The sequence below is a fragment of the Palaemon carinicauda genome, chromosome 21 (genome assembly GCF_036898095.1).
Source record: "Palaemon carinicauda isolate YSFRI2023 chromosome 21, ASM3689809v2, whole genome shotgun sequence".
NCBI lineage: Eukaryota > Metazoa > Arthropoda > Malacostraca > Decapoda > Palaemonidae > Palaemon > Palaemon carinicauda.
In genome coordinates, this window is record NC_090745.1 from 32,021,873 (window position 1) to 32,046,174 (window position 24,302).

Consider the following 24,302-nt stretch of genomic DNA (forward strand, 5'->3'; position numbering starts at 1 on the left):
GAAATCATATTAAAAGTTTCATAGAGAAAATCCTCTTGTTGATAACAAAATCCGAGTAGATTTACAGTTATTATTACAAATAAAAGTAAGTATATGTATATTTACGTAATTTTTAAGAATTAAGTTTTTATTTCACGTAATTTTGTTACGAAGTCTTACGAAATCTGTTTGAGAGAGTTATGTGACCATACTGGATATGAGCAAGGGCTTATGTAATGTTCTTTTATATTTTTATGAGGTATTGCATCATGTTTGTGAGAAAATACATAATTCTTATATGCCATGTGTTTTGGAAGATTCTCGAGGGCCCTATGTTGGATTCTGTTTTCTTTTTTTTTTCGGACAAAGGTGGGCGGAGCTAACTGAGAGAGTTCGTCTCCCTGTTGTGTGGGTACGCGTCCATGAGAGTAATCTTTAGCAACCTTACACTCTTAGGCCAGCCACAACGCTTCCAGATTTCAGACCTGGAATATTCTGAAAGTAGCCAAGTCTTATATATGCGCCCCCACCCGCCCAGGGCTTCATAGCAGCAGTAGAGAAGCAGCCGTCTTGTGAAAGAACCAAAGGGCCTACTTCCCTCCCTCTCAGTACGTATAGTGTGTCCTCTCCAAAGTGATTCTGTGCCCCAACGTAAATCGTGTGTTGAAATGTAACGAAAGAAGTCAAAGGTGATCTTAAATTTATTGTGATGGGGTGAGTGTTGGCATCGTGCAAAGTTTTGCAACTGGCCCTGTAGTAAGGTGAAAGGTATTTGTATCATGATCTGGTTATCTATTTTCATTAAGTATCAAACTTACATATTGTATTCAGATTTAATTTGAAGTGAAACAAGCGATTGTATCATTTTCATAAGTATTATTTCTTTTGTCTTAGTCTAGGGTTTATTCAGATTTAATATTTCAAGTCAAGTCATTATATAATTTTCAGATTATAACATTTTTGTCTTAATCTAAGTTTTGATCAGACTTAATATTTCGAGTGATTTATTTGTTTTATTTTTGTAAAGAGTGTATTATTTCAATCATCAGTGTTTATTACATACTCGCTCGTATCCTTTAAAGAATCGAAGTAAGAAGTGGTTTTAAATGTCTTAAAAATAATTACCCAGTTTTGTTTTGAGTGTACTTAAGAGACCTTTGGATATTCATTGTTTTATATATTGCTGTCTGGGAGTTATTTAATTGTCTTCGAGTTCAGGTATTAATATTTCCAAGTGTAACAGATTTAATGTAAAAGCAAACAGGTGAGTTTGGAACTCGAGAGGTTGTTTAGCTTGCCAGGCGTACTATATATAATATATGTTTTGACCCCAGACACGGGACCATAGTATATATATATACACACACACATACATATATATATATATATATATATATATATATATATATATATATATATAATGTATTCGTTTCTTTTTAAAAGTGTTTAGTTTGCAGATCATAGTTCGTGGGACAACTTGTTGAATATCTTTATTATTATTATTATTATTATTATTATTGTTGTTGTTGTTGTTGTTGTTGTTATTCAAGCTAGAACTCTAGTTGGGAAAGCAGAATGATGCAAACCCATATGCTTCAACGGGAAAAGTAGTCCATTTCGGAAACAAAATAGGGAAGTAACGAAGAAAACATTAGTGAAAAATGATAACTAAAATGAAAGATACTGTATATTGAGGTAAGTAACAATGTAAATTATATAAGTCTTGTGCTGTATAAAGTATAAAACGAAACTTATGTCTAGATTCGTTTGTTTAAATCTGATTTCCTAAATCTATGCATCATCCACGTATTGCAGCTCTTGCACATACCTAATTCCATACCCTTCATCACTGTGTACTTTGTTTAATGTTAAACTCTTGCTCTCAGTAGCTATAATTCGTGAATTTCGGATATAATGCTGAGGTGCCACTGTGTGTTGGATGAGAGGAAGCGGGAACGAAAGCAAAGTGGAAGGCTGAAAAGAGGTGTAGGTAGGGGTTCAAAGCACAAGGGACGCTACAAAGACTTGGATAGTGCCATAGCCTCTGTACCATGGTCTTCCACTGTCTTGCAGTAGAGTTCTCTTGCTGGAGGGTACGCTCAGGCACACTATTCTATCTATTCCCTTGTTTCATGTCCTCACTGAGCTATTTCCCCGCTTGGAGTCCTTTGGGCTTGTAGCATCCTGCTCTTCCAACTAAGATTGTAGCTTAGCGAGTTATGATAATAATAACAACTATTTCATGCTTACGGTGCACCGCGTGGGATACACTGATGATCCTAAACCTAAAGACAAGGGGACGGATTTGTCATTCAGCTGCTGTAGGTATAAATGCTTATTTTATTTTTTGAAATGGTGCAATAAAGAATGTTTCTTATACTCTTGGCATTATATATGGGAAACCAAATTAAAAGTTTCATAGAGAAAATCCACTTGTTGATAACAAAATCCGAGTAGATTTACAGATTGTTTTCGATGATTGGCGTATCTATCGGGAGATAATTCATCTTTTCTTATTGAGTTGAAAACACCATTTTTAAAAATATTATTAAAAATTATCAGTTACTTTGCTTGCTTTTACTCAAAGGGTTATGTGACCACAATCCCGCTTTTTATTAAGTTACCAAAATTTCCCGTTTTTTTTTTTGTTTTTTTTTAATTTGTGAGTTTTGTCCCGCTTTGTTCCCATTTGTCCCACTTTTTGGTGCTATACTAATTCAAAACTGTCCCCATTCTAATGGAATAGTATAGATATTTTGTTTAATTTTGCCATTTCACTATCTGGTAACTTCTATCGTCTTCTCAGACTGCTACGATGCCTAATGAAGTGAATTAAAGGAATTATATAGACTGTAATATGCATAAAGTGCAGCTGCTGATGTCGGCAGAATAAAGGGACGAGAAAGTCATCGAAGGTATGATGATAGTATGTCTGTGTATATATAATATATATATATATATATATATATATATATATATATATATATATATATATATATATATATATATATATATATATAAATATTTATATATATGTATATAAATATATATATATATATATATATATATATATATATAAATATATATATATATATATATATATATATATATATATATATATATATATATATGTGTGTGTGTGTGTGTGCGTGTGTGTGTGTGTGTGTGTGTGTGTGTGTGTGTCATATGAAACGTCCCACTTTTAGAGAAAAAAAATCTGGTCACATTATCCAAGGGCCGTTTTCCTTGATATGTATCACACGAAAAACCCTTGTACCGCATACTGTACTTTCTCAAGTATATAAAGAATCATAATGCGTATTCGGCGTTAATTGTGAAATTCACGGCATCATTACATGAATAAAATAAAGTCTTTAACTCCCTGAAAGCCTTTTTATTATCGTCTCCGTATATCTAGTGTAAACTTGTTATACAATCTTGAGGTCGCATATTTGAAAGCTCTAGATAGCGTCAAGAACCTACATTTAGAGGCGTATCTTGGCTTCAGTAACTTTAAACCATCCGAAAGTATTCTCTTATCAACAAGATTTTCTTGTTGCACGATGCGTAGTAGCCTAATTCCCTTAGATATTTTGGACGTCCAACTCTGAGGACTTAATGAGTCATTTCACATATGTGAATACTTTTCTAGCTTTAATAAGCAGTCAGTGTAGTTCAATCAGTACAGGGGTAATCCTTTCTCGGGGTGGGGCACCTACTGCTAATCTTTCTCCTCTGTTTATTATGTTTTGTAACTTCTTAAGTTGCACTTTGAGAAGGTTGTAATAGACAGTTACAGTAATCAATCCTGCAATAGCACATTTAATTACAAGTTTCTTAACAAAACATTCATTCAGATATTTCTTTACAAAGCAATGTTGCAAAGGAGGTATACCGAGACACAATTTACTGTCAATTGATACACCTAGGTCACTAACTCTACCAGATATCGGGACCAGGTTGTTCTTGAGTTTATTTTGATGTCGCCCACATTTCTTAAATTGTTTTTCTTTCCTACCACCATAAACTCAGTTTTATTTTAATTTGGTTTTGGTTGTTTAATTGTCATCCATTCTGTAACGCTAATAAGAATGATGTTTAAATTTTCGACTGTATCATCGATGTCATTTATGAAGTAAAATTGTATCTTCTGCAAATATCTTGAACCTCACTCCATATCTTTGTAGAGCTTTTGAATATGAAACAGGAGTGGGCTCAGCACACTCCCATAGGGCACCCCTTTACACAACGGTTCATATAATAAACAAGATTTTCCAATTCGTCCACTAAGATCAAGAAAAATCCGGATGCTACATTTGCTCTTATCCATTATTTCCAGCAGATCATTTACAACAGAACATTTAGTTGTCTCCGTAGAATATATTTGTTTGTATGTTGACTGGTTAACCGACAACACTTAGATTCTTTCTAAGTGACCACCCAGTTGTTCAAGAATTGCATATTCTAGTACTATTGACACGAAGGATAAATTTTGAAATGGGTCGTGATAATCGAGAGCAACTTTTAGAACTGTTGTAACCACAACTACTCTCTCATGATTAAGATACTTACACTCACCAATATGAGTATTAACTAATCTTGAATTATTTCTGCAAGCCTAGAAAAGGTTTCTACGACTACTACTTTAGACTGTGGCATCAGACTGATCGCATAGTTAGCTTTCTTTGGCCCCTTAATAATCCCAATGACTTCATCGTTTGTTATATTAAATCTCATTAACCTTATTTGAACGTTAAACTCAGCAACAATCTGATTAGAATTATCTACAAAATATCGAATTATACTTTTTATTTTGTTTCTAAAGAATTTCTGCAAATTTATTAGCCAGCTGTTGGTCGCTTTACTCATCTGTGAGCGTTCTTTATTCAAATTTCCAATTTTACTATTTAAAACACGATGTAACTGACACGTTTATTGCTGCTTTTAAGATTTTTTTTTATATATAGTATTCATTTTTTCCTCCCTAGTAATTGATTGTATTGGCACTTTACGATTTTGTATTCCCTTCATGCGCTTTGCTTTTTACAAGTCTCTAATTTCCCTCTGTTAAATTTCTTTTTCTTTTACTATAAAGTCTCCCCATCGAACCAAGATAGATTGCTCTTAGCAGTTACAGTCTTTTCCATCAATAGTCACATGTTGTTAGATTATCTTTATTCACCTTATTACATGCAGCATTATAATCATGGGTTACCATGACTACAAGGAAAACTGATATGAGAAATTTATCCATAAACAAACTTGAAGAGAAATTTTATTTATTTCTTAAACCTCTTTTCTTCAGCACTATTTTTTTTTTTTTTTTTTTTAGGATACTCTGAGTTATTGGCTTTTGTACTGAAGAAATATTTAACTCCTCCTCCACATTAATATCTGAAACCATTTCTTCACTCAAAATTAAATCAAACGTATGTCCAGTCAAAATGGTTGTGCAATTAACACTATTAATCGAATGAGGTGATTCCAGTCGTTTACTAAAGGCAGTTACATTACAACTGGATGCGTCATCCATCCAAAGATTGAAATCTCTATAGATAACCAATTTCGTTGTTGCCAACTTGTCCTGTCCATCATCTCAATGAGTATACAGAACTCATAAAAAAGACATCTAATTTTGTTCTTGGAGGTTCGTAAACTACTCAATAGATGTCTAAGTTGTAAACATTTTTTTTTTTTTGGGGGGGGGGACGGGGATTGGGGTTTGAGTTGTGGTTCATGGCATATGATTTAATACATAATGGTGTTGTTTGCTCATGACTACGAAAACTCTTAAAAAACAAAAATAGGTATAATTTCACTAAACCAAAGCTTCTAATCTGTACTTATAACCCCATTGACATAATGAAAATAGAAATAAAATATTGATGGATGTTTATCTTTGGTACTTATGATACTAAATCATTTATCAGTCGATTTATCAGTACCGGAACAGATAGTCATTGTTACCAATCGGCCATTAGAACCAATATTATGTTCAAAATCACGTTAAAGTCGTCTTAATGTACTTCTTTATTTAACACATTAGTGTCCCGACGCCGATGCCATATGCCATGACAACTTGTACACTTGTTTAGCCCAAAAATAAGTTCTAGCTTGTTGGCGTCGTTGTTCAGATGCGCTCTGGAGGTTAAGAAGTGATTGGTGGTGGAATATCTGTTAGTAACCTTGTGCGCAGGTTGGACGGTGTAAGAAGAGTTGTAAATATAAGAGACTGTGTTTGTGTGGGGGCTTAGCAAGAAATACAAAAATTTCAGTGGCAAAGTAGATATAAAGACAAATAGAAATTCGTCTGACCGGATGTTTAGTTGCGCGGAGAGAAAGTTTTTGAAAATGCAAGTATAGTCAATTGAATCATGCGTGAATTAAATTAAGCTTTGTCAGAAATTGCAAATAAACCTGAAATGGTATCAAGAGGTGCAGAGTTTTTACTGTTTTGTGTTAAAAGTAGTATTTGCTGATTACTACAAGACTGTTTTTATCATTAGGAAAAAAGTGTGTGTTTTATCCATTAATTTAAACATGGTATAAGAAACTACGTTTTGGATCGTATGAACGAGAATTGAAATTTACAAGGCTTAAATATACTGTTAGATTTCGATACAAAGAAACTTTGAAGAATTTATAAAAATGGAAGTGTACAGGCGAAGCCATTTCTTCTATTCGCCGCCAGCAATTCTTAAAGTGGTCGAGATGGTAAGTGTAAAATATCGACAAAAGAAGTATAAACTGAATATACTGTAATTACCATTACACAACAATCGCCATATCGGACTGTTATCAAAATTAATCGGATTTATTTATCGCTACATTACCAGTATTCTTCTAATGAATATTGACTTATTTCCAAACACGACTGAATACAATAGATAAAGGGAGTTTATCTTTGTTGGTTTAGTAATCAAACTTCAATAGTTTCATTTTAGGGAATTTTTGTAACAACTTAAACAATTGAGATTTTTAGTAAATTAGGCCTATTTCATGAATTATGGATGAGTATTTTGTAAGTTTTAACTTCTGCCATTCGGTGTTAAGATTAATTTGGTTACTTAGTAAATTATGATTTCGTTTCGATTTTTAATCTGATATTTTTATTATGTATATGTATGTACACCTATATTAACTAAATCTTTTAAAAGTCTTTGGCAAAAACGTCTAAATAGGTTTGCTAAAGGTAATCATCTGTTCCCTAGTTTGCAATTTGGCTTTTGTAAAGGTCTAAGAGTATGTGATCCCCTTCTTACAATATCCAATGCTGTATATAAAACCCTTGATTGTGGTCAGGAAGTTCGCACGATTGGCCTTGCTTTTAGTACTGCCTTTGACCAATTTAAACAGTTGGGAGTGGGTGGGTGTTTTCTTGGCTTCTTTATTGAATTTTTAAGTAATAGATTACGAAGATTTTTTGTTGATGGTCACCTTAAAGTGTAGGAATATGATATCTGGTGTTTCTCGGGGTAGTGATCTTGGCCCATTACTCTATATACCATATACACACCTAGAAAACAAGCTTGTTGCATATGCAGAGGATGCTACTCTCTTTGCATCAATTTTCATCTCCTGGATATAGATTTGAGGTTGCTGAATCCCTTAGAGATCTAGCTAAAATTTCTGTGTGGTGTAAATTATAGAGCTTGAAGTTGAACCCTAATAAACTTGCAAGTGAGATTGTAAGTAGGTTGAGGACACTGGCTGCTCAACATCCGTATCTAGGTACTGATATTCTTTTTTTTTTTTTAACTTCTAACTCGTTTAAGATTTTAGGTGTGATTCTTGATGGCAAATTTACATCTGAGATACACGTTAGGGATCTCTCCTGGCTATTGCATTGGTAACATGTTCGCCTAGCATTCGCATGGTAGCAAATCGATCCCAGCCTGGGACCGTGAGTTTAAGCTGCATACTGGGGAGGAAACTGCTGTGGTTGAGCACTAGCTGCACCACAGGGTTGGGAGTAGGCTTTCCCCAGCTGACATTCCGGTGACCATCTATTGATGAAACTGTAACTGAAAACAGAGAAGTTTACCTTTAATTGCACAAAAATGGCATATTGATAAAGTCTTTAGATGTCGGTGAACAATCTATTCTGAAGAAGTGTTTTAATTTTTTTTTTCCTTGTTTTGAGTATGTTCTCCAGTCTGGCGTACAGCTGCTGAATCCCCTCTTAATTTGTTGGACAGGAACTGCGGTCTATTCAATTTCTTATCTAGATATTGATGTCCGGTATAGCCATTCAGTTAGTTCGTTATGCATGTTGCTTAAGATTTTTCATAATTCTGACTATCCTATGCATTCACATCTTCCTGGATCCATCTTAAGGCTCAATACTACAGTATTCTAGAAGTTTTATTCCAGCTGTGACCAAGTTGTGGAATGATCATCTTAATCAGGTAGTTGAATCAGTGGAACTTCAAAAATTCAATCTTGTACCGATTTTTTTTCTTGAAAGAGATTTTTAAGGTCGTTACTGTTCTTGAAATATTTTATTGGAATTGTTGATTACTCCTTTTAGTTTTATTTCCTTGTTTCCCAACTGGACTATTTTTCCCTGTTGGAGCCATTGCGCTTATAGCATCCTGGTTTTCCAAGTTGGGTTGAGCTTAGCTAATAATAGAAATAATAATAATGATAATGGTGATAATGATATAATCATATCATTATCATAAGTTAATCTTCAACCCTAGTTGGGAAAGCAGGATCACAGTTAGTCAAAGGAATTAGAAACTTTTTGTATGTATGCCAATTCTAAGATTATATCTAGGTACTCATTCATCATCAGACATTTGAGGAATGCTAAGCATTAGTTTAGCAGCTATTATATCCAAATTACAATTGATGTTAGAGTACAAATTTCATTTGCTAAAGGGCCACTCTTCGCACTTGACAACCCCATTTTATAAACTCTGAACAGGATTGTACAGTACTACAGTAAGTCAACTTTTAAAGAAGTATGGGTAGTCCTGTCGACACTATTTTCTCAAAATACACCTGCACCAGGAACAAATGGCTTATTTTATCCAGTTAAATTAATTCAGTTTTAATAGTGCTAATGAATATTTCATTTAGTTTTAAGACCTGGGTGTATTTCTTGACTGTAACGAGTCTTTCAATGCCCAAATTAACAATGTAGTGAAAACTACTGGTTATCATCTCGGAAACATTGCTTTTACAAAAAAGTACCCGGAAGAAAAATTCTGTAAAGAAACTAAGAAACTTGTGCTAAGCTGTGTTATTGCCAGGATTGACTACTGCAACTCCATCTATTGCAATTTACCATGTACAACTTAAGAAATTACAAAACATAATAAACAGAGGAGCAAGACTGATAAAAGTGTCCCACCTAGAGAAAGGATCAATCTTATACTAATCGATTTACACTGGCTGCGGATTAAAGCAAGAATTTAATTTAAAATATGTACAATAACCCACCAAGTCATCAGAACCGGGCGTCCAAAACACCAAAGAGAATTGCTACATATTGCGCAGCCAACAAATCGTGTTGACACTAGCATAGTTACAGATGGTTTCAAACTGTTGACAAGTAGATATATGTATAATGTAGGTTCCAGAGCCTTTAACTATGCTGCCCCAAGACTATACAGTAAGCTCCCACGAGACATCCGAATGATTGAAGATATTAAGGCTTTCAAGAGGAAACTGGAGACTTTCTTATTCTGTGAGTTGTTTGGCAGTGACGATTTAACAGTAAATGAGCAATTAGTGATATGAAATGATGAATACTGTGAACGAACAAGGTAAAACGACAGCGGAAGTCCTGTAGAGAGAGGGGTTCCCCTGTTGTATGGGACCGGAAAAGCAGCCGTCAAACTAAGTAATAAACTCTGCTCATCTGCTTCTCTTGTGCCGAATGCTTGATGCAGGACTCCCAATATTTGTTTTTCTTATACAATTCTTTAAATATTGCATTTGATATTTAAAGTTCATGTCAATTATCAAATTCATACTCCTGACATTCCAGTTTCCATGTGGAAGACTTTTATTCACAGCTCTCCCAATATGAAGTAGAAGGTTATTTATACAATAAGCTTGGGGCTGCATATTTGAAGGCTCTAGAACACACGGACAAATTACACCTCGACTTCAAAAACAAAAAATCAGTGACTGGTTTAATTTCTACTAGTTTTTTAGCCATTTGATGTACAGCGACTCCGGAGAGAGTTGGGGGAGGCTAGTGAAGGTTAGTGAGTGAGTGCCCTCAGTGCAGTATGGCCATCCCTTAACTTAAACGGCTTAAAGTGCTTTGTCTCTGCAGCACATTTGACCCGTAATTGCACCCACTTTTTAGCCATTTACCATACCCTTGTTCCTATTTCATTCCAATTTGCTGTCTAATCTCATTCAAATTTTACCCCTTTGCAATTACGGGGTTTCATAATTGTTGTACACGGGGACTAAGTCACTGGGCATGTTTTAAACTATATTGGAAAATCATTTCCTCTTATACATTTTGAATTATATGGCTCGGTACTGGGTCATGGGAGGTCATTCATGGTCGAGGTGATCTAGCACATTGTGTATACCATTATTATGCACGTGTTGTATTAACAAACTATTGTTTGATTCAAGAGATTCTTGAAATTATTATTATTATTATTATTATTATTGCCTGCTAAGCTACAACCCTAGTTGGAAAAACAGGATACTATAAGCCCAAGGGCCCCAACGGGGAAAATAGCTGTGTGAGAAAAAGAAATAACGATAAATAAATAAACTACAACAAAAGTAATAAACAATTAATATAAATTATTCTAAGAACAGTAACAACATTAAAATAAATCTTTCATCCATACAGTATAAAAAGAATATAAAAAGCAAAAGGAAGAGAAATAAGATAGAATTGTGTTCTAGTGTACCCACAGGCAAGAGAACTCTACCCCAAGACAGCCGAAGACAGAGGCTATGGCACTTGAGAACAGAGTTTTAATTTTGTAGTGTCCATCTCCTAGAAGAGCTGCTTACCATAGTTAAAGTCTCTCTTCTGCCCTTACCAAAAGGGAAGTAGCCACTGAACAATTACAGTGCATTAGTTAACCTCTTGAATGAAGAAGAATTGTTTGGGAATCTCAGTGTTGTCAAGTGTATAAGGACAGAGGAGAATGTGGAAAGAATAGCCCAGACTATTCGGTGTACAGTATATGTAGGCAAAGATAAAAGGAACCGTAACCAGAGAGATGGATCCAATGTAGTACTGACTGGCCAGGCAAAGTACCCAATAACTCGCTCCTTCTATTAACGTGCTTTTCCCCATTTTTGTATGGGGTAAACACGGTTGCCTTTTTTTTTCTTTTTTTTAAGGACTTGCTTTGGGTATCTCCAAGGCAAGGCCTCTATATTGGCCTTGGGTATCTCTAGCGGTAGTATCTAAATAGTTGGTTAGTTCCCTTGCCAAACTGCTACCTACTAAAATAACGCCTTATAATCACGCACGAACAATCTTATTTGAGCATGTACACGCTCTCACCCTTTTCATGAAATCCTGGTCTTGTCCTCAATTTCATTTTTCTTCATAAATATAATTACTGGATTTTATTATCTTGGGAATTAGCCTATAATCAAACCTCTTATCACGTCGAGAAAGGTTATCAGGAATTATTAAGCACACTATAGAATTGTGTACTAATCTATTTCAAAAGCTATATGATGTTGAATTTAACTCTTCAAATAATGATCTTGTATATCTATCAACGTTTGTTCACAGTGTTTAATTTTCATCAATCAGAGGATGGTTTGGTTTGTGGCATTTGCAATTTTGCGCCCCACTATTCGGTGCAGAAGGATCAAAGGAAAGTTCAAAGAACACAGAATGAACGACACAGTAGTTATTAATATTATATAGATTTTTAACTTTGCCGAGTGTTTGTGTAATCTTTATTTCACGCAACATGATGTTTTTGCAAAACTATTTTTTTTACAAGCACTTCTTCAGATATATTTTCTAATTACAAAAGCTTCCATCGGCTTTACTAACACTTGTACCGTCTGTCATTTAAAGTCTTGTATATAAATTCTATCCATCTTCTCAAACTTCTCACATAAGACACCATAGACACTTTTCTGTATCCAATCCAGATTTTCCTATAAAAAGACATAATTCAGTTCTCTCTACGATCACCGGATTCCGAAATAGAAGAATAGGTGCACTGTAGACATTTCTTAGGGTCTGAAGTTTTCTTCGGCCACTATAGCTGCTCTTTTATGTTTTACTCTACTCCCATTGCCAATTCATTTCATCTTGCTGCCCAACTTCTGTAACTTCCACTTTATATTGTATGCTAACTACAGAGTCAGGATTAATAGACCTATAGTTGTACTTGGTCGCTGATGGCCTCGCCGACCCCAGCGCTGGGTTTATGTAGCATTCTAAAACCAGGCTGACACTTGCTCGAATTTTTGGCACGCATTGTCACGACTAGAGTCGGGAACTGGCGTGAACTGGTGTGAAGTGTTCGTAAACCCGTCGTGACATCGTAGCATGTCGTGACGAGAATTTTGCAATGTTCAAAATTTTGGTCACGACAAAATTTCGTGACCGGGTCGTGAACTATGCGCCAACTGTTCGTGAACTCGTCGGGACGATGCGGGAAGTGCGCTAACTATGCGTGAACTCGTCGTGCCAGTTCGTGTCAATGTAGACAGGTCAGCTGTGATTCTGAGGTAATTTTTTTCTTTTATCTTCCAGTTCGTGCCACAAAATGTCACGAATTGCCACGACAAATTCATGGCAAAAAGTCGTGCAAGTGTCAGGGTACCTTAAGCCTCCTCCCACCGAAGAAGGCGCACACGGACAACCTTTTTGTGGTATCATTATTGATGTTTTGCAATTCTTTTATTATGGGACCAGATGCACAAAATTTCAATAGATCTTTAAATAAAATCTGATCAGGCCGAGCTACTGTTGCAACCTCTTTCAGTAGTCGCCTATTGTTGAGTAATGTAGGTTCGGTCACTGGCCACTTATTTCTTATTCTATGATGGACATTCCTTAAACATTTCCCCATTCTTACTCAACCTGGCAAGCCACTGATAGACTATCCGCCTGGTTTAGTTGTCGCTTACGTAATTTTATCAAGTTATCATTATCTCCATTCATAAATCATTTAGATTCACCTAGAATATTTACACCTAATAAGTTTGTCTAATGACAAGCTAATAAATTTTCTTATAAACAGCATCTTTCCATCCCCTTTTTTGATTGTAAGATTCACTTTCCCTTTATTTATTGATTTCATTTCCCTCCAGTATAGTTTGATCCTTACTCTTTTAAGTACCTTCTACTGTTTACAGTACACTCAAATTTGTAACATGCCCCAATCCTTCCTCGTGCCAAATTTTATTCCTGAGCAAATAAATATTTATTTTGCTGTAAAAATAAACTTCACTCATTATTTTCCCCATGTCACATTCTTTAAATTCATATTCTACCGTGCACTGTTTTTCTGCAATTCATTGCATGCAAACACCCTATTTTAATGGTTTCAGTCATTCTTGACGTTTCTGTGCTGCTTTGTTTTATTCTTTAAGCTTCTTAAATATGCCATCTTCACCCTTCGTTTTATTTTTACTTATCTACAATTAACTTTTTTTTATCAAATTAATTTATAGCTATATTTTGAACCTTCTCCAGATATTTTTCTTTGATCTCTTAATGGATACCTTCAGCCACTAATCACTTTCATTTTATCAAGTAAATCTTGATACATAGCCTACTCTGTTCTTGAACATGCTAATAAGTTAATCTTATGATAGTCGTTATTGAAAAAAAATATATATTTATGTTAAATGTGACCAAAGTATTAATTCAAGGAATTATTCTTTGAAAACACACCTAAATCCAGTAATTAATCTTCTGTGGGAATACATACACACGAGTTAGCACTGTTGCGTTTAATCCAGGCACTTGAAACAATAATCATATCAACTTAGCTTTGTGTTCAAATTGTGTATAACTGTAATCGGTTGTTCAAATGCAACCAGAGAAATTTAGTCTTTCATTGTCACCCATTTCCATTAATGGATATTATACTTTTGTTTATTTGGGGCGAAGGGACCCACTCAAATGTAGATGTTATACCCTTACTAGTATTTTGGGGAGGGATCCATTCAAATTAACCCACAACGCTTAACTTTACTATTTTGCTATTTCATTTTGTCTTTGGTACAAGGAACTGTCATTCCTTTGCTCTAAAGTTGTTCCTTAGATTTTTTTTCTTTTTCTTTTTTGACGCGAGATTTTTTTCTTTTCACCCGGATTTTGTGAATCTATATTCAGAAGGAAGCTAACGTTGTGAATCTTAAACGTTCAAACTTTATTCAAATGCTAGATATTAGACAAAATAAAGTGGACTATTGTACAGCATTAAACAGTGGTGACAATGTGCAGTTAATTACACATCATACATCATTACTCTTTTGTAACTACTCTTGATGTTGAGACATGGCGTAGCATTGTTATAATTTTAACAAATTAATCTTCTTGAGTATATAAACAACCTTCAAACATTACAGTAAAGGAAGTTGAATTTTTTTTTCTCTTTCAGGTAGCACTGGTGACTTCCTTGATACTGTTTTTGGTGGACAATAAATGCTACAATGATCTTAATTTCATTGTAGTTTTCGTCTTGCCATGTGTGGCTTGCTCTTTGGCAACACTCATCTCTTACATTACAGCTGTTATTGTGCTCATTAGTAGAAGAAACCCGCTTACAACTCCTGCCTGGGTCAAAGGGGTAAGTTTTGCGTTAAACGTTAGTCAGCTGGACAGAAAGTGATAGTTCACATCATTTACATTGCTTGAATTAGCATTTTTGTGTAAAGTCACACTGATGTTACAGTAAGCTTACTCGAGATATTGCATACACTGTACTATAAACCCATATTTGATTGGGTAGGTATTAAGATATTCAAATTAGTTTTTATAAGATGTCTCTTTTGTATGAATAGATGTTTAGCTGGGAAGTGTATCTCAAATTTTGTTAGAATAACCAGGTAGTTTACATTGGTTTAGAAATCATCAAAAAAATTGTCATCTATTACTTTTATAGCTGATCACTGCATGGATAATCTCTCAATTCTTAGAGAGCTTCAGTTATCGCATGTAAGCAACAATTTACATAAAAACTTTTATGGGTAAATGTTGTTGTTTGCACGATTGAAAATTAAAGTTCAGGATCACAGATCAACAGAATGATAAATTTTATTTTATTGGTCGAGTTTGTTAGATGATCATGTCAGTCGGCAAGGGTTTGTGAATGGACACTTGAACATAATTTACCACCAGATCATGAATATTTGCTCTTTAACAACTGTATTAAAGGTTTGAATATCCCAAAGATATGGAGAAGAACAAGAGCTGTGGCCCTATTAAAGCCTGGAAAAGATCCAGAGAGTAGATATAGCTACTGTCCCATTTTCCTCTTGTGTATCCTCTACAAATTATATGAACGAATGATAATAGCCTGCACACGCCCTACAGGCTACAGTACAGGGGAGCAACCAGGACCCACAGGGAACAGCTATCACCAGACCAATGTGGATTCCGACCAGGGCGATCATGCAATAGTTAAATATTGAACCTCCCCAATATATCAAGGATGGTTTTGAGGCTAGTTTTTGCGAATCTGCATATGATACAGTAAATCACAGAATGCTTCTCCTAAAGCTGGCCAAAGATATTCATAGAAAGACTGTGAAGATCATACAACTATTGCTCACAAACCAATCCTTCTTTATTCATGGCTGAGGTTACTTTTTAACATCTATAAAAGTGTACCAGCCAGAGGTTGATAACATCCGAAGGTTTATATATATATATATATATATATATATATATATATATATATATATATATATATATATATATATATATATATATATATATATATGTATATATATGTATATATATGTATATATATGTATATATATATATATATATATATATATATATATATATATATATATATAGAGACAACTTGTGTATCACCACACAAGCACACGCATTTGAAACTATCGGAAAGTTACTTAATGCCTATTCTGGAAAGATGATGATAGAGTATTTCACCTAAATAAACACCAGGCAGAAAGAAAATTAAACATCTTCTGGAATAACGAGAACCTTGGGCATGCTGACTTTCCTATATATCTGGGAGCCACATTAGTCCGAACCCTGTCTTTTGCGGAACGTGTAAGGAAACTCAAGTCAAAAGTTGCAGCGGCAAAAATCTACCAGGAAAACTTGCTGACTCTAACTGGGGAACAGATCCGAAGACACTGAGAACAGCAGCTAAGCTACTCTGCTGCTGTATATTACTCAGCAGCATTGGCCTGATCAAGCCACGCTCCCAAAATAGATTCTGAGCTTAACAGCACAAGTAGAATAATAACTGGCACCTTGAAACCAGCGCCACTTCCCGCACCCTACAGACTGACGGGCATTGCACAATTCATGCCAAGACACAGATGCATAGTCTTTGGTTATGGGATATCAGCAAGAAGACTTGAAGTCCAGAAAGAGCTTCATGACCATTCATAGTTTAGATCCTGATCAGTCAGCTCAACATATGCTCGAAAAATGGAGAGAATGGTACCACTACCCACTAAATGCTGCCACCCAGAGCCTAAATGAAGAACAATAAAGTGGAACAACCCTCTCAAGAAAAGACTGGGTAGTATTAAATAGAGCAAGAACCGGAGTGTGTAAGACTGGCTATAACACACATTAATGAGAACTCTCATCCACAGTGAGTGCACTCCAGTGCAAACAATGCAAAACATCATTCCTGATTGTGAAGTGGGACCCATGTGTGCAGATCAAGACCTCTTGAACACCAATGAAGCAGCCAAATAATTGATCTAGCACTGGCGTGACAAGATAGGATGATGACCACTATGTTTGTATAATTTTTTTCTAGAGTTAGAGAGTCTCATAATATACCTAGCCTTGAACCACTTTCAGAAAATTTCCAAGGACAAGATGGATAAATGGATTTATTGGATTTGGGCCATTTAGCTTGACACTGGGGCTAGGGAGGTGCTACTTAGGGAAAACATTACTACTGCATTAGGACTAAAGTTGAAAGATGGAAGAAAGGAAGAGGTAAAGTTGAAGGCTAAAAGGCAATTAAGTTGTCAAGATTATATGTTTATACATCGTGCCTTGATGAAATGGACTTAAATTATAAGTGATTAAATTCGGCACTAGGAACCTGAAGGTCATTCAGTACCCATTTGCAACTGGGGAAAACTCAAAGTTGCATTGTGAAGTGAAAATTAAGCAGTTGTAGATAGATAACAGCAAGGTGACAGAGAGGTATAGCAGCTAGGGATAAAAGTAAAATCATATAAAGCACCACTGGAGATGTACTGACTGCATTACTCCCGTATGGGATCATGTTCTTGGCACTTGTGGAATTCTTGTCACTTAATTAAGGGACCATGAAATTTGCAGGCAAGACCAGTGCTCTGGGACTTTCCAAGGTTTTCATTTCTTGAGTATAAATGCAAGCAACTATTTAAGATTCACCATACAGGGTATCAATTACTTTTTTTTTTTAATGTTAATTCTAATGTTTATATGACTGTAAAAATGTAAGGAAACAATTGGTTAAAAAAAAGTCTATCCACTAGATCATGTAACTGAAATGCAAAGAAAAAAAAAAACATTTCTTGGGAATATGATATTGAAATATTAATTGAATATCAGTAAACCAATTAACATGACTCGCTATGGAATGAGCACGAAGATATCTGCTAATACAGTATCATAGAAAATACATAACCCAGTAATCCATAGGAATATAGATTTTTCTGAGCTTATAGAAATTTTTGGTCTTCATTTTTTCCTCCTCGGTAAGAAAGTGGTAAAAATATTGGATACATTTTCTTTGCAGGGACCTTTGCTTGAAATTATTTACTGAAGCACTAATAATAATACTTCTACAGGTTTTGTATTGAACATATTACTTCAAGTTCAACTGTATCTGCCAATCCATATTACTTAGTAAATATTTTGGTACATTAGTAGATTTTTATGTACTCTTACTTTTACTTTTTTAAATGTTACTAACTAGAAATTTTTATTCTAATCCATATTGTGACTTTAGGCTCATGTGTAATGGTATTAATCTTCGTTGTAGCATTAAAGACATTGTGCAAAATTGCAAATGAGATCAAACCTTAAAGAATTTAGATAATGTCTATACTTTATCACTAAGATGATGTAATTAAGAGAATCCTAGGTAATAAGGTCCTTTGTACTTACCTGATGTACAACATAAACTAATTTCTTGGTTATTATTTTTTTGTATTAACTTTACTTTTGTGTAAAATTTAGGTCATGTAATCTAAGAAAGCTCTTTAAAAGAGCTTCTATTTTTATAGTTTTAAGTTTTCATGTCAGAATCCAGTTGCATATTTAAGTATTTTGGAAAAAGCATTTATCTTACTGTGACTATTTAGTTTATGAATACATATCTGGTGAGGGGATTGTTTGGCAGCAATATGAAGGTGACCCTAGTCCGTTGGTTTCCTTACCACTCCTCAGACTTCACCCAAAAATTTGACACGTATTATGGATTGAATGGTAAAATTGTCCCTTAATTCTAAAATTGTAATTCTTATCTTCTGTTTCCAATGACATTTAATTTCAGTATGCTGTAATTTGACACGTATTATGGATTGAATGGTAAAATTGTCCCTTAATTCTAAAATTGTAATTCTTATCTTCTGTTTCCAATGACATTTAATTTCAGTATGCTGTAATGCCCTTTATCTTTCAGGATATTTCCTTCAGTGTAGCAGCACTAGTGTTAATGCTTGTAGGGTCCATAATCACACTCACAAGAGAGGAGTGTGTCAACAATTCTATTACAGTTGCTGCTCTTGTAAGTATAATGTCAATTTAAAGCAGTTTATAAAACCATATGTAAGTTTGTTGAATATTCAAGAGGGGTTGCACTAAAATATCTCTAGCAAGTTTTTAAATTTACACTTTCATCCTTGTGTAGTTTATTGGCAGTATTTGATTCAACAGCTCTACATTTATAGTCATTAAATCATGGCTGACTGGAGGTGGGGTCAGGGATTGGGTAGATCCTATGAAGAGAATAAGAAATTTTTGAAGGAGTAAATAGGGCAAAAAAGGGTGGATCGATAAGTGAAGAGACAGTGAAAGATGAAAATGGAAGGCTATTAGGAGATGAGGCGAGAAAAGGTGGGCTGAATATTTTGAAAGGTTGCTTATTATTATTATTATTATTATTATTATTATTATTATTATTTATTAAGGTTGATTTACATCAGGGATCTCCACTTAGCCCTTTCCTCTTTGATATTGTAATGGAAGTGATGACAGAGAACGTGGGGGATGAGGCACCATGGTCGATGATGTATGCAGAAAATGTGGTGCTACGGTTGAGAAAAAGGAGCAGTTGGAGCAGAAACTGGAGGCACGAAGAAGGCTTTGTGACATAGAGGATTGAAAATAAATTTAAGATAGAATACTTGCAACTTGGTACACAATTAAATGATGGGAACATCATGATGTTGAATGGAGAAAGCATCAAGAGTGGATACATTCAAATATTTGGAATCTTTGGTGGATAAAACGAAGTGGGGAAGGAGAGATCACGTACAGGATACACCCTTGATGGAAAAAAAACTGGTGTGTGTCCCGTGTATTGTATGACATTAAAGTCCTAGTAAAAATCAAGGTAATGGTATATAGCATAGCCATGAGACCAGCAGTGCGGTAGGGCATAGAACCTCTCCCAGTCAAGAGGACATATGAAAGTAGATTGATTGAAGCAGAGATTTAGACGTTACGCTGGATATGTGGAGTGGCGAGGAAGGATAGACTGAGAAATGAATATATCAGAGGTATGACAAGGGTTACAGAAGCTTCACAAAATGCGCATGAAGCAAGATTGGACAAGTGATGAGTATGTTGGCTGCAGAGTGATGAAGATGGAGGTTCCGGGAAGGCAACAGAGGGGAAGACCAAAAAGAGGTGGAGGGACTGCACTATGAAGGATGTGCGGGAAAAAATGGGGATAATAACATATATGACGTAGAATTGGAGAAGACTTGCCAAAAACAGCAGCCTCATATAAATGTGCTAATAATGCTTAAAGAATATTATTTTTATTATTATCATCTCTAGCTAAGCTTCAACCCTAGTTGGAAAAGCACGATGATAGAAGCCCTAATAAGGAAAAAGTAACCCAGTGAGAAAAGGAAATAAACTACAAGAGGCATGATAAACTATTAGAATAAAAAATTTTGAGAACGGTAATAACATTAAAAACATCTTTCATATATAAACTATAGATAGAATTATGTTAGCCTGTTCAACATGAAAGTATTTGCCGCAAGTTTGAACTTTTAAAGTTTCACCGATTCAACTACCTGATTAGAAAGATCATTCCACAACTTGGTCACAACTGTGATAAAACTAGAATACTGTGCAATATTGAGCCTCGTGATGGAGAAGACAGCTGTAATTGCTGTTGTAGGTGTTGAGGTGCTAGTGATGGGAAATGAGAATGAGAGAGAGGTTACAAGAGAGGAAGTGAAGAGAGCACTAGAGAAAACGAGTGAAGAAAAAGCACGTGGTATAAGTGGTATGAGGGCTGATATGTTAAGGAAGGGGGTATGACTGCGCTGAAATGGTTGGTGAGATCATTTAATATGTGGTCTAGGTGTGCGTGTATTGTTCCACTATACAAAGGTAAAGGAAATGTGCATAAGTGTTTTAATTCTAGGGGTATTAGTTTATTGTGTAGCTGGAAAAGTGTATGATAGCGTTAATTATTAGAATTAAGGATAAAATTGAGGATGCAATCTTTTGAGGTGTATGGTGGCTTTAGAAGAGGTAGGGAATATATAGATCAGATCATTTTAGTAAGGCAGATATGTGAGGAGTATTTAGCAAAAGACAAGCAGGTATATTTTGCATTTGCGGATCTGGAGAAAGCTTATATAGTTATGTGATATGCTGTGCAATGTGATGAGATTAAGTGGAATTGGTGGAAGGTTGTTGCATGCAATGAAAAGTTTATATATAGGGAGTAAAGCCTGTGTTAGGATAGGGAATGAAGTTAATGAGTGGTTTGTACTGAGAGTGAGCTGAGACAAGGATGTGTGGTGTCACCATAGTTGTTCAATTTGTTTGTTGATGGAGTTGTAAGAGAGGGGAATGCTCGAGTGCTGCAACTGATATATGAGTGATCATGGGTGGGATGTGAGTCAGTTGCTGTTTGCGGTTGATACTGTATTGATTGCAAATTCGGAAAAGCTGTGTCGATTAGTGACAGTTTGGAAGGGTATGTGAGAGAAGGAAGTTGCAAGTTAATATCAGTAAGAGTAAGATTATGGAGTGAACAAGAAGGGAGGGTGGTGCTAGATTGAATGTAATGTTGAATAGAGAGTTACTTGAGAACGTAGATCAGTTTACTTACTTGGGTTCTGTTGTTGCTATAAATGGTAGAGTGGAAGTTGATGTCAGTCAGAAAGTGAATGAAGGATGTAAAGTGTTCAGGCAGTGAAGGAACTGGGAAAGAATAGAGAGTTAGGAAGGAATGTAAAGAGTTCATGAGAAAGTGATTGTTCCAATTGTGATGTATGGATTGGAGTTGTTGGTAATGAAAGAGACTGAGAGACAAAAATTGAATGTGTTCGGGATGAAGTGTCTGAGGAGTGTGGTTGGTTTATCGCTATTGGATAGGGTTAAGAACGAAGTAGCAAGAGTGAGAACGGGTGAAAAGTATGAATTAGCAGTTAGAGTGGATATGAATGTGCTGAGGTGATTTGGCCATGTATAGAGAAGATGGTCTACTGAAGGAGGTGATGATTCAAGGATTGAGAGGGGAAATGCTAGAGAAAGCCCAAGATTTGGGTGGATGGATGGAGAGAAAAAAAATCCTAGGTGACATGAGGTTAGATGAGAGAGAGACAAAAGAGCATGTTAAGAGTTAGGAATAGAAATAGAAGACTAGCGATCGTGACACAGCTTGCTGCTACCTTGGGTCATAAGGTGACCGCTTTGAGGTAGCGACAGTAGGAAAGTCGGCGCATGAAGCTTCATTTGTGGTGGAAGATGGGGATAGGGTGGGCTGTTATACACTAGAAGTACCTACTTAACTCGGCTGAGTACCTCGTCAGGCAAAGAGGAACAAAAAGGAAAACTCCACCCTTTGTTCTTATTTTATGTTTGCTAACCCCCCCCCCCAGAATTGGGGCAAGTGCCATGGTAGATAGATAGAAGACATATTTATTAGTATTCCTCCTCAGGCAAATCGTTATTTAAACACCAGCACTTGGGTTATAGCTTAGTAACTTAGGCCTCTCATTACCTAGCTCGGAGAGAAAATGTATAGAAATCACATTTGGTGTCTTTTATAGCGATATTTATCTGGTAATCTGGTGTTATTTTTCATTAGATTAACATTATTTTTTTCCCCAAATTATTTTACCTTGTCTTTAACTGGATATGGCTACCTTGATTATTTAATCTGTTTAGCAGCATGTGAAAAAATAGAATTGATGAATAGTGTATGATTCCTGGAAGACTCTAGAGGATATACTGTTGTATATTTGATGTCATAATTTCAAGTCATTTTTGATGGCTCATATATTTAGAGGTTGCTATTACAATCTTCTATTACATGCCCAATGTCATTTTTGCATTAATAGTAGCTATGGAGTTTTTTTATCATCTTGTTAACCTATGTCAAGCCTGCACTGTATACAGATACACTAATATTGACAAGAGGAAAATTTTTTTGAAATGCTGTCGAGGGTCACCCAGAAACAGGTTCGTGACTGGACAACCTCTCTTCTATCCGTATAGACTATCTTGGAATCCAAGAGTTTCTTTCCTTGTTGGAAATTGAACTTATATTTATCTACTCCATATTTCTCCAGCCAAAAGCACTTCAGCAGTTCTACATTTCAATAACTCTGGTGGTTTTGTAGTCAGTCCAAAATTTAAAATGTTCTATGATCTCATCTTCTGTCAACGCTATTTCGTCAACAAATACATTGTCAATACAAGAGTTAGAGTAGATTGCATTTATGAAGTACTTCCATGTAGCCTGACACTATAGCCTGTGAGGCAATTCATCACCAAAGTGTAAGTGACTGTGCTACAGGACATAAATTTATTGGAGAGCAGATAGTGGCTACCAATAGGTCAAAGAATAGTTGCCTTTCTGATGTGTGGAAGGCTAAAGGCTGTGTATAGTGACAATTGAAGACCACAAATGTGGGCATAATAGGATTGTTGGAATGTAATGAAACTTGTGAATTAATCACAATGATTTTTTAAAGGAAGTTTAATAACCATAATCACATAATAATTTTTTTTTTTTTTTTTTCATTTTAGGCTTTAGGTTTCATATGCGTGATTCTTTTTGCCATAAGCGGAGCAGTTACGTATTTGGTTTTAGTTCGTCACCAGCAAGAGATGAAGGAGACTCAGAGAGCTCAGCTGAATGCTAGAAGAGCAACAGTGAGTGCATTAGCATAGGTGAAGGTCCGAACATTAATATAAGAGTTTGAAGTGAAGAAGACTCCTCTGTGGTCTCGTACTAACCTTGAAGGTATAGTATTCATATAAAAAAGGAACTGAAAGACATTTTAAGCATACATTAATAGATTTAGTTATAATAAATTAATTTCACAAGAATCTGAGGTCCTATTAAGAAAGCTTGCTTTTTTTTTTTTTACAGTTAAGTAAAATGCTGTAACAGGGTGATAATTTGTGCTCTATTGCGTGTAAAAGATTTCCAGTACAGTAATACCTTGAATTCAATATGTATTAATATGGGTTTAATTAAGAAAATCCTGCCTGGCAAGAATGTAAATTGGCACAGAACTTAAAATACGGTGCTGTTGTTTTTCGTCAAACTGGTTGTGGTTTTTCTTCACTTTTATTGGAAAATCTAAATCTTCTCTTTGTAGCTATAATGTACCATAATATTTTGATATTTTAAAGGTAAAGCTCTTTAGCTGTAGGCTGCTGTAGTTAAATGAAAGTCCTGCAAATGATTGCATATAATGAAGAAATTAAGTTCATAAGATGAAAATTCAAAATTGATATTAAGTCATGCTTATTAATTCAGTTAATTTTACCATTGCAGTGTGACATATGCTTATATTTTTTGTATTGTTTAAGATTGATTTTTCAATATTTATGCATGAAATTCAATATAAATCTTAGCTCTGCATAGAATATTTCAACCGTAGCAGTGAAATACCTTATATATTTTGTGGTTCTTTACAAAATTGTA

The 24,302-nt window shown here is 35.1% G+C and overlaps 1 protein-coding gene across 2 annotated transcripts; it reads left to right on the forward strand.

Annotated features, from left to right (window-relative positions):
• The first annotated feature begins 6,079 nt into the window (after nt 1-6,079).
• On the forward strand, nt 6,080-23,989 carry LOC137615258 (uncharacterized). 2 transcript variants are annotated; one of them, XM_068344982.1, is made up of 5 exons: nt 6,102-6,155; nt 6,486-6,693; nt 14,556-14,744; nt 18,792-18,896; nt 23,396-23,989. In XM_068344982.1, the coding sequence occupies exons 2-5, from the start codon at nt 6,628-6,630 to the stop codon at nt 23,537-23,539; spliced, it is 504 nt and encodes a 167-aa protein (XP_068201083.1). In that variant the 5' UTR covers nt 6,102-6,155; nt 6,486-6,627; the 3' UTR covers nt 23,540-23,989. The 2 variants fall into 2 exon arrangements, with proteins under 2 accessions (XP_068201082.1, XP_068201083.1); XM_068344981.1 differs by having other exon boundaries at nt 6,080-6,693.
• The last annotated feature ends 313 nt before the right edge of the window (nt 23,990-24,302 follow it).